Source organism: Dendrobates tinctorius, unplaced genomic scaffold (genome assembly GCF_039654945.1).
Source record: "Dendrobates tinctorius isolate UK_male_01 unplaced genomic scaffold, ASM3965494v1 ptg000254l, whole genome shotgun sequence".
Classification (NCBI taxonomy): Eukaryota; Metazoa; Chordata; class Amphibia; order Anura; family Dendrobatidae; genus Dendrobates; species Dendrobates tinctorius.
Window position 1 is genome coordinate 5,223,474 of NW_027361921.1, and position 12,042 is coordinate 5,235,515.

Consider the following 12,042-nt stretch of genomic DNA (forward strand, 5'->3'; position numbering starts at 1 on the left):
TCCCATCATCGGCTAATGCTGTCACTATTATATGTGACAGCAGCCATAGCCAGATGGGACTACTAGTCCCATCGGACGATGCCTGCCTACACAGACACCCAAACTCACACAGACCCACACACAGCTGCGCGCACACAGATACACACAGACACCCACAGACAGACATGCACATCTTCTCCGCTCACACATAGTCTGTCAGAGACACCGCACTGCACTTGCTCATAGAGCCAGTGCGCGTGTCCTGAGTACAGAAGCAGTGCTAAAAGATACCTGTAGAGACGGGCAGCAGAAGTGACCATGCGTGCTTCAGGCTAATAGTGTCAGGGTCCAGTCAGCGCTGGAAAGTAAAGAGGCATAGGACCTGTGGACACTGAAACTGAATAACCTGCACGGGACCTATGGTCATGTGACTGCAAGGGGGCGGGGCTTAGCGTCCTGTATCCAGAAAGGACAGGACACCATACAACAACTCAGAGTCAGGCAAAACAGAGGTCACAGCAGTACGGGCAAACGAGGTACAGGAGGGACAAACAGATGGGTAGTCAGACAGAGCCAAAGGTCATACACAAGAGGGCGACGTGGTACCAAGGGGACGAGCAGAGAGAAGTCGGGTCACAAGCAGAGAGTCATACACGAGAGGTAGCGCAGTACAAGAGGGTCAGGCAGAACTCGTAACAGGGACAGAACCAGATCACAACCGAAAAAGCAAGCAAGATATCAGGAACAAGGCACACGTATACAAGAGGTCATTTAACTCAGCCGAGGGCAGGAGTATAACTGACACCGGACCCAGGTCCAGTGAGCACTAAATAGCCTCCTGCTGCCAGAGAGAGGCAGCACAATTAACCCATAGTCTAACCAGGACGGGTCAAAGCGAAATCCAGTCCTGGATCATGACAGTCTCCACCCACACAATCTCCCTCCTGCCTTTCTGCAGCATTTTTCGCATGCATATCCGCAGCAAATCTGCAAATCTTTTTACAACTGTGGTTTTGCTGTGGACTTAACTGACTCAATGGAAATCAATGGGTGCAGAAACACTGTAGATCCGCAAAGAGAATTTACATGCTGCGGAAAATAAAATGCTGAGAAGTCACACAGATTTTTCCAAAGCATGTGCACACCAATTCTGGATTCCCATTGATTAACATTGGTTGTGTACTACACTGTGGATTTGGTGCAATTCCGCGTGTCCAAAAACACTGCAGATCCGCAGCAAAATCCGCAACGTGTGCACATAGCCTTAATGCTCTCAACCATTCCTTACTGTCACAGACCAATTCTTGGATCTGTGTCAGATTCGGGATTCCCTCATCTAAACCTTTTTTTTTTCCTTTTCAGGCCTTGGGGACTTAATATGGGTTTTTGCCCTCAGTGGCCATAGGTGTTATGGCATGTCTGTTGGTTTCCCTGCTGATGTGACCACTCCCTTTTCCTATATAAGGTCACATGGTGTATCAGCAGGTGTGGGTGATAGCATTTCCTTTGTGGATTCCAACCACGGTGAAGTGAACAGCTGGCTCTGAGGTGTTGAGCAACTGCTGAAACCTGGTGAAGTTAGCAGCTGACTGAGGTTTCTAGTCACTGCTGAAAGTTGGTGCTGAACTCTGCTGCCCGGTGTTTGCAGCAGAGAAAGGGGAGCAGCTGGCTCTGAGGTGTCGAGCCACTGCTGAAGATGGTGAAGGTAGCAGCTGGCTCTGAGGGTTCGAGCCACTGCTGAAAGCTGATCTGGTGCTGCATTCTGCTGCCTGGTGACTGCAGCAAAGATAAGTGTTTCATTGTATTCCCCGTTTTGTGTATTTTCCTTGTGTGTATTAGTGCAGCGGTGGGACCAGTGTCTGCACCACCCAGTTTCCTAGCAAGGGGTAGGTGCAGGGCAAGTGAGGGTTCAGGTATCCTGGTCGGTGACAGATGAGGAGCCTGTGTAGGGAATGCTAGGAGTGCTTAGGGACACTGCCTCAGGGGAGTGCAGGAGGTCTCCACGTCCCCGTTCCCTATTGCAGGGCCCACCATTGTAACTGTTTCCCCTTCCCCTTTGTCTTGTTGTTTCAGTTACCGGCCTGCGGGTCGTATCGCACAGGACAGGTACACGTGTTGGTCTTGTTGTTTCAGTTACCGGCCTGCGGGTCATGCCACACAGGAAAGTACACGTGACACTTACTCACACGTGTGTGTGGATTGGCAAAGCATGTATGTGTTCTGAATAGGAAAAGGGAAGTAAACCACTGCTAGACAGACCTATAGTGGTAGCTTATCTTCCTTGAGAATAAAAGATCGGGCATGCTAAACTTCTGCAGATTTGATACACTCCAACATCTGCCTAAATTTACACAGTTAGATGGTCAGCCAGTCCCACCAAAATCAGAAGATTCTATCTTATTGTAATGTGTATCTATACTCTTAGAGAGGTCCTGTCACTTGCTCAAAAAATTGAGTTAAATACCTTCTAAAATAATCTGTTACCTCCCCTAATTCTGCCGCTCTTTTGCATTTTGCGCTCTCCTTCCTTTGCATAGATATTCACATTTGTTTTTTTTGGAAGGCACCATGTGAAATGTCTACTTGTAGCCCACCTGGGCACTTCTTCACAGTGCGCTTTCACCCATCCATTCGAGACCCTGCCAATCAAAGCTCAGCAGCTGATCTAACATAGCAGTCTAACAGTCTCCGCCACTGCTGAGCTGTGATTGGCAGTGTCTGGGAGGGAGCAATGAAAGTGCATGACAATAGATAAGATGATGATGTAACGCTCAGACTGCAAGCAGAGAATTTACATGCGCTCAATAAGAAACAAATGCAAATATCTCTGCAATGGAGTGATGCAGCGCAAAATAAAAAGTGTCAGAATCAGGGCAGCGCAGAGATTTTACAAGGTATTAAACTCACTAGTATATATCAATAATACAGAAACTGTAAACCTAATCTGGTGTGCAGAGTGCTGCACATCCCCAATTTCTTATTCTGGATGAACAGAACTCTCTACACCGGATTTTGTTTACCTGTCACTACAGGACCTGGTGCAGTTCTTATGTTGGGGTGATTATCTAAAACAAGTTTTTATAGTTATGTTTTATTCCCCTTTCGCTGCAAGTACATACACTCCCCTGAGGACGCCTTGACAGTGAGGCAGAAAAACGGCAGTAGGGATTCTTTCTCAGGACACAAGGTGCAGCACTACACTTGGGTACTGCCCTTTTGACGGCTGGAGCATTACACGGGTTATGACACAGAGACCTAGGGTTAAACTGACCTCCGTGCTCATGTGGCACTTCAAGTGGCTCCATGAATTACAACAAGCTGACTTATGGATTGAGTGAGATTGCAACAATTTACTATTGACACGGGCATTAGCACTACACTTTGTGTTATACCTTGTTTTATCATTTGTGTCTGGTGTCCTGTAAACAGGTGATCTGAATGGGTTCCTGGTTTAATAATTTGAGGGAATATCCCTATTTTAAAACATTATTATTAAAAGTTATATTTTAACAAAAGAATCTCTTTATGCTATTTACTGAGGTATTAAACTACATTTTATTAAACAAATGTAAGGTCATCTTTAACTTGTGCTCTTAACAAATAATTTTACCTCCTGTTATCACAAGTAAATCTCAAGAAAGTTTTATAAATTCTGAGAATGGGAAAATGTATTGTTGGGATGACTTTTTTGTCAGAAGCGCTGTGTATGTGTGTTTTGATATTCTATAATGCATAAGCATTTACCTGAGTGTGGGCAATCCTATTTGTCTTTGTGTTTTAAATTCCTCTGTAAATTCTTTGGAGATCTTTGCCTCATTGCTGAGGTTATTTTTCAGCAAATGGTACAATTTTGGCTTGTTCCTGCATTTCGATAAAATAAGACGGTATGCATGGCTACTAAATGTTAGATATCCCAATGCATTGGCACATGATACTCGGACCTATAAGTCAAAGGAAAAACAGTTATTATAGAGCTTATAGTTTGGCAAAATGCTTCTAAGACAAATATTAAAGAAGTACTCCAGCATTGTGTCTTTGCACAAAAAAGGCTTTCTCACATCCATATCCTCACTTTTTATTTCTTTTAAATATATTTATGATGTTTTAACAGTAGAACCATGAATAAAATAAAATATAACACTTCAATAACTTCAATATATTCAAAGATCATATTGCAATGATCATATAAAAAAAAAATGGTGCATAAATAACATTGTCGGGTGCACATATGTAGTGCTGGGCGGCCCGCCTGATCTAATGGTATGGCCGTCACTATAGGCCGTAAGCTGGACACTGTGCATTACACTTATCTATGTGAATGTCCTATGCAAGCATTATATGTGTGCATTTACAATACAAGGCAACCACCACCTCCAAGAATGGTGGGGATGTAAGTGGTTGTTTCATTACTATTTTGCACGTGTGCTGCCTCAGCCTTTATCATGGGAACCTGCTACAGCCTTTGCATTTAACCCCTTAACGATCGTCGATACGCCTTTTCACGGCGGCAGTTAAGGGTACTTAAACCACAGTGCTGCTTTTTTTTAGCGGTGCTGAGGTTTAAGGTTATAGCGTCGGGGGTAGCAGAGACCCCAGAGAATAAGATTCAGGTCGGTTTTACTGATCCCAGTGTTCCGATCGCCGTTATTAATGGTATAACGGCAACTGCAAAAAAAAGTCCTAATTTCCATTTAATTTCTCTCTTCTGATGTGATCGCACAAAATAGGGTCCCCCGATCACACCTCCCAGTACCTCCATTGTCCCTGCAGGCCCCCTGAAGCAGACGGCTTCTTCTTCCAGGAGAAAATGGCGGGAACATGCGCAGTTCGCCCGCCGAGATCTGCCGGCTGGCATCCGTCAACAATAGGAAATTTTTTCCTATTGGTTCATATTGATCACTGTGATAGACCCTATCACAGTGATCAAAATAAAAAAATAATAAATCAAACGACTTTATCACCCCCTTAGTTAGGTAAACAATAATAAAATTTAAAAAATATATTTATTTCCATTTTCCCATTAGGGTTAGAGTTGGGCTAAAGTGAGTTGGGCTAAAGTTAGGGCTAAGGTTGGGGATAAAATTTGGGTTAAGGTTGGAGCTAAAGTTAGGGTTAGGGCTAAGGTTAGGGCTAAAGATAGGGTTAGGGTTGGGGCTAAAGTTAGGGTTGGTGCTAAAGTTAGGGTTAGGGTTTGGATTACAGTTACAGTTGGGATTAGGGTTAGGATTAGGGCTAGGGGTGTGTTGGGGTTAGGGTTCGGGTTAGGATTAAGGTGTGCTGGAGTTAGGGTTGTGGTTAGGGTTATGGTTAGGGTTGAGATTAGGGTTGTAGTTAGAATTGGGGGGTTTCCACTGTTTAGTCACATCAGGGACTCTCCAGACACGACATGGCATCCAATCTCAATTCCAGCCAATTCTGAGTTGAAAAAGTCAAACGGTGCTCCTTCCCTTTTGAGCTCTGCCATGCGCCCAAACAGTGGTTTACCCCCACATATGGAGTATCGGTGTACTCAGGACAAATTGGACAACAACTTTTGGGCTAAACTTTCTCCTGTTACTCTTGGGAAAATAAAAAATTGAGGGCTAAAAGTATCATTTTTGTGCTCTGCATTATAAACTTTAGTCAAACACTTGGGGGTTCAAAGTTCTCACGACATATCTAGATAAGTTCCTTGGGGGACCTAGTTTTCCAAAATGGGGTCACTTGTGGGGAGTTTCTACTGTTTAAGCACATCAGGGGCTCTGCAAATGCAACATGATGCCCGAAGACCATTCCATCAAAGTCTGCATTCCAAAATGGCGCTCTTCCCTTCCGAGCTCTGTCATGCACCAAAATAGTGGTTACCCCCACATATGGGGTATCAGCATAGTCAGAACAAATTGCACAACAACTTTTGGGGTACAATTTCTCCAATTACATGGCTCTACATTATAAACTTTAATGAAACAATTGGGGGTTCAAAGTGCTCACAACACATCTAGATAAGTTCATTGCTGAAGAAAAAAGTAAAGGCCCAGATAATTTTAAGAGACTCTGGGACAGAAGGGATCACCTTCAAGTAAACAGGCCCAAATGGGGTGGAAAGAAAAACTCTAAACGTAAATTTCCCACCTGCTCTCCTGTAGACAAGAAACCCAGGACCAACACTTTAGAGGTGATTAACCTGTCCTCTCACTCCTTATCTGAGGCACAAAAGGAGGTACTAAGTTTGGGATTAACCTTTTCCCCATCTAATAATTTTAATTTTTTTCTAGCATTAAAGGACCTCCACCTCTTTTCCCAGAAATTGGTCCTACATAAATTACATTCAAAATCACAATTCGGACTGGCATTGGAGTCTGCTCTTGAAAATGAAGCCATTGCCGCATTAGAGGAATTCGAACGGGAGTCCAGTCCGAAATTAGCAGGTACTTCACCACCCATTTTGTCCAAATCAACCACCTTCCCTCCCTTATCTATCTGTCCACAGGTCGACATATTCACCCGACTGGTGATGGAAGATTTTAAGAAAATAAAAAATCAGCGACATGAGGACAATTTAACACTTATACAACGTAGGGCACTGGGTGACCTTAGAAAATTGGAGGACATTGTTATTAAACCACCCGATAAAGGGGGGAATATGGTGGTTTGGCCGGTGGAGAAATATGATGGGGAGGCCCTGAGACAATTAAGAGATGGGGAAACTTATGGTTTACTTCCCAATAATCCACTTGCCTCCTTTAAAAGTGAACTGATCTCTATCCTTGAGATGGCCTTTGAGAGGGGTGTCATCTCCAAAAAAGTTGAGGGACTTATAGTCAAGGCTCCTGCTGTCCCGACCTTTTATCTCCTGCCCAAGGTCCACAAGGATTCCATCACACCCCAGGGGCATTCTATTGCCTCTGGCATTGGAGGGCTATGTGATCCAATTGGTAAATTCATTGAACATTACTTGCAACCACAGGTGGAGACGCTGCCCTCCTTTGTCAGCGACACTATGGATGTCCTGAGGCGCCTTGATGGCCTGTCCTTCGATTCTGACACGGTTCTAGTGGTGGCTGATGTAGCATCGCTTTACACGAGTATCCATCATGTTGTCGGACTCAAAGCCTCAACATTCTATCTTGAGGCTAGCAATTTGGACCCGAATCTTCGTGAGCTGGTGTTAGACCTACTGCGCTTCATCCTCACCCATAATTTATTTACATTCAGGGATCACTTTTATTTGCAGAAGCATGGTACAGCAATGGGGGCGGCTAGTGGGCCGTCTTATGCTAACCTCTTTCTTGGATACTGGGAGAGGGGTTTGCTGTTGGACGGCACAGAAGCCGTTCCCCAGATCCTTGGATGGTATCGTTATATCAATGATATTTTGTTTATTTGGCAGGGTTCTTGACAATTACATGGTGGGGTTGAATCGGAACGGGTCTAAAATCTGACTCGCCTAGATATATGATCATCGAGTGGTCTCATTTTTGGATGTGGAAATTAGAGTGCGAGAGGATGGTTACATTGAGACTGATCTGTACAATAAGAAGACATCTGTAAATTCCCTCTTACATGCATCATCTGCGCACCCTATATCCAACCATTAATGCAATTCCTACAGGCCAATTTCTACAGGCTCATAGGATCTGTACTATGGACGTGTTATTCGAGGGGCAGGCCAAAGACTTTGGGCGGAGGTTCAGGGAGCGGGGCTATAGCAACTGGAGTATTCGTAAGGGCTACATCAGAGAAAAAAATAGGAGGAGAGGGGGATCTTTTGGCTGTGAATAATAGAAACAGGATTAAGATAAAAGATAATAATGTGGAGATAAGATATATCTCTACATTTAATCAACAATGGGACAAAATGCGAAATGTGTTACAAAAACACTGGCCAATATTAATGACTGACCCCTATCTGGGACAACGCTTGTCCTCGTATCCACTAATGACGGCAAGACGAGGAAAGAACTTAAGAGACACTTTAGTCTCTAGTCACTATGTCCCAAAATCTCGTTTTTTGTTTTAGTGGGAAGGGGAGAATGACAGGATTCTTTCCTGGTGGAAAATGCCTCGCCTGCAGGAACCACGTTACAACCACATCATTCGCGTTGTCGGACGGCCTCAAGTCATTTGAGATAGGGGAATATATCACATGCTCTACTACGCGTGTGGTATATTATGCGACATGTAATTGTAATCTCATCTATATACACTGCGTTCCAAATTATTATGCAAATTGGATTTAAGTGTCATAAAGATGTAATTTTTTGTTTTTCAAGTAAACTCATAGATTGTATTGTGTATCAGGGCTCTTTGGATCACTGAAATCAATCTCAAATTCCTGTGATAATTAGTTTACCAGGTGAGCCCAATTAAAGGAAAACTACTTAAGAATGATGTTCCACATTATAAAGCAGGGCACAGGTTTCAAGGAATTTAGGAAAGAAAAAGGACCTCTCTGCTGCTGAAAAGCATCAAATAGTGCAATGCCTTGGTCAAGAGATGAAAATATTAGATATTTCCCAAAAATGTAAACGTGACCATCGTACTGTTAAGAGATTTGTGTTTGATTCTGAGAACAGACATGTTTGTGCTGATAAAGGCAGAATGAGGAAGGTTTCTGCCAGGCAAGTTCATCGGATTAAGAGAGCAGCTGCTAAAAAGCCATTACAAACCAGCAAACAGATATTTAAAGCTGCTGGTGCCTCTGGAGTCCCTCGAACCTCATGGTGTAGGATCCTTCAAAGGCTTGCTGTGGTGCATAAACCTACTATTCGGCCACCCCTAAAAAGTGTTCACAAGCAGAAATTGTAGCAGTGGGTCCAGACATACATGAAGACTATTTTTCATACAGTCTTGTTTACTGATGAGTGTCGAGCAACCCTGGATGGTCCAGATGGATGGTTGGTGGATGGCCACTATGTCCCAACAAGGCTGCGACTTCAGCAAGGAGGAGGAGGAGTCATGTTTTGGGCCGGAATCATGGGGAAACAGCTGGTAGGGCTCTTTAAGGTTCCTGAAGGTGTGAAAATGACCTCTGCAAAGTACTGTATATAGAGTTTCTGACTGACAGCTGTCTTCCATGGTATAAAAAGCAGAAATGTGCCTTCAGGAGCAAAATCCTCTTCATGCATGACAATGCACCATCTCATGCTGCAAAGAATACCTCTGAGTCATTGACTGCTATAGGCATAAAAGGAGATAAACTCATGGTGTGGCCACCATCTTCCCCTGACCTCAACCCTGTAGAGAACCTTTGGAGTATCATCAAGCAAAAGATCTATGAGGGAGGCAGTTCACATCAAAACAGCAACTCTGGGAGGCTATTCCGACTTCATGCAAAGAAATCCAAGCAGAAACTCTCCAAAAACTCCCAAGTTCAATGGATGCAAGAATTGTGAAGGTGATGTCACAGAAGGGTTCCTATGATAGCATGTAACTTGGCCTGTTAGGATGTTTTGGAGTTAAATAGCTTTTTTGTTCAGTGAATGTGACCTCCTAATGCTGCAAATTCCACAAATGAACATTTTCAGTTCTTTAAAATAGATCAAATGTTTAGAAATTCTACTGTGCCTAATAATTTGGAACAGTGCATTTTGAGTTTTTATTCATTTTGGAGATTATACTGTTATCATTGGGAGGTTTCTTCAATAAAATTTGATGTATACTCTAACGGGTGATGACTTTTATTAGACTGACTGTCATTTGTACTGACTATTTAGGAAAATCATAGAAAAATATCATTTGCATAATAATTTGGAACACAGTGTAGGCCTTACCTCACGAGAACTACGTATTCGGACTCGTGAACATGTTCGGGACAAAGAGACTGCCTGAGACACTGAGGATGTGGGATCCCTTAAGACTAGTCCTAGACACTTTAGGCTAAAACATAAATCTTATTCGAGTGAATTAAAAATTAAGGGTATAGATCACGTTAAGATGGGGATCCGTGGTGGCAATAGTATCCGTATTCTCACACAGAAGGAGTGCCGCTGGATTGTGACATTGGTTCCTGCGGGGCTCAATGAACCGTACATAAATACCGGCAAGCCAGAAGTGGATGCACCGCTGGCCGGAAAGGAAGCATCCGCAACCCTGACAACCAAGACACAAGACGTGTTGGCATCATGCGGCGGGGAGTTGCCAGACGTAGTCAAGACAACCCCCACCGCATAGAGATGTCGAGAGCCGCTAAGCGGCACAGTCGCAGATCGCGCACGCATCAAAGACAGCAGGGCAGCCACAATAGTATATTGGAGGGACCGATCAAAAGCCACATATATAAGAAATGCGCCAGGACAATATATATTGTAATAGCTGTGCAAAGGATCAAGTCACTAGTTCACAACTTAATATAAGGCATGTAGTGATCGCAAAAGAGAATTCAGAATATAATTGTCCCACATAATGGACAATAATGAGCCCAGAAGAAATACATATGCATATATACTATATTAGTAATATCTATAAAACTGCATAAAGAATGCAGTAATATGTCAGTCTGGAGCACCAAGACATATACTAATGTACTAGATGGCAAACACATACATACAAATAATGTATATTATATATTGACATGTACAAAAATAATTATAATAATACCAATATAATTATAAACGTAAATATAACATTCATCACAATAGCGCATGAATATACACATATATATGTGTGACTCCAAAAAGACAGATATTACAACAATATAATCAAACACATATAGCACATACCAAATTACCATACAAATATACATATACTGTATATACACACATGCATGAATATACATACGTATAATACATATACAGTACATATCAAAATTATTGCAATATAGTTGTCCAAAATACGTTAAAAAGATATTGCAAGTTCCAATATATATATATCAGATAAAAAGATATATATAAGGTATATATGCAACATACACACATATGTGCCTGGCAGGCAAAAGTGCATCAAGGCCATTAAAAACATATCCAAAAATGTGGGACATTAAGCTCGTTCCCAATGGGTCCTCCAAGTTGACGGTATTATACAAAGGAAAATGTGAAAATGGTGCAACTAGATAAAAAGAACAATTGCTCAGTTTTTCCTTTAAATTGAGATTATCCATATTGTTCTCTTATTGTGTCGGCTAACAATTTGGCATGTTGATACTAGAATATTTAAAATGCAGACAGTGGTCATTTCCACTTTTATATACTATATTCTTTATGTGTTATGCACAGGTTTTGCTTTTGACACTATGGACTTCAGAGCCAGAGAGAAGTCCTGGCTTGGACAGATCAACCAGGTCTTTGGGGGTGATGGAGCCAATGTGCAGCAGACTGGTGATCGGAAATGGGACGATTTATTTGAAAATATACAGACTCTATTAACAAAACGTACAAAACTTTGATGGAATCGTGCTTTCCTAGATAAATATGTAACACGTAAAATTATTCCTAGAGGACTTAGGATATCTGTAATCCCCGCTTTTCCAGTTGTTGACAAATCCTTTATAACCAGCTGGGAGGAGGCATGCAACAATTGTTCAACCACCTTAATGCAATTATTGATGGGCTTAAATTCTAAATCAATTACTGATTTGGATAAACTAATTGATGTTGCCCAATCTGAGTTAAAGGCTGCTTGCCCCCCCAAGATATGATGCAGAAATTTGATGTACAACTAGAAAAATCACTTGATTTGACGGTTAAAAGAATACAGGAATCACAACTGTCCAAATTTAACAGGGATATTAGGGATTTTCAACTTAAAAACGTGTATCAATGGCGTAAGCAACCATCGAGAATTCACCAATCACAGCGGACAGTATCGAACACCTCCATTTCCTCATTGATCAACCAATCTGATGCTTCCACCTCCTCTGTTGTTACACGATCAGGGAATAGAAAAATGAGGAACTATGGCTACCATCCCTACAGAAGACGTAATAATAAAAGATCTACTGACGCTGTGGTTGATAATAATAAGGTAATTAATTTGAGTAATCAGATTTTATCTGAAACTGATCTGTCTGTACTGTCCAGGGGTCTCTCCTTTTCCCCTGCTGTAGGTCTGGAAACCTTTACAGCAATTAAGCATCTCCATATATTT

General features: G+C 42.3%; 1 protein-coding gene across 1 annotated transcript in view; it reads right to left on the reverse strand.

Moving 5' to 3' along the window:
• ANKAR (ankyrin and armadillo repeat containing) overlaps positions 1 to 12,042 on the reverse strand; it is a 623,401-nt gene that overhangs the window by 56,813 nt on the left and 554,546 nt on the right. Inside the window, exon 22 of the mRNA XM_073558116.1 lies at positions 3,724 to 3,920. Within this exon, the coding sequence (XP_073414217.1) occupies positions 3,724 to 3,920 (197 nt within the window). The remainder of the gene's footprint in view (positions 1 to 3,723; positions 3,921 to 12,042) is intronic.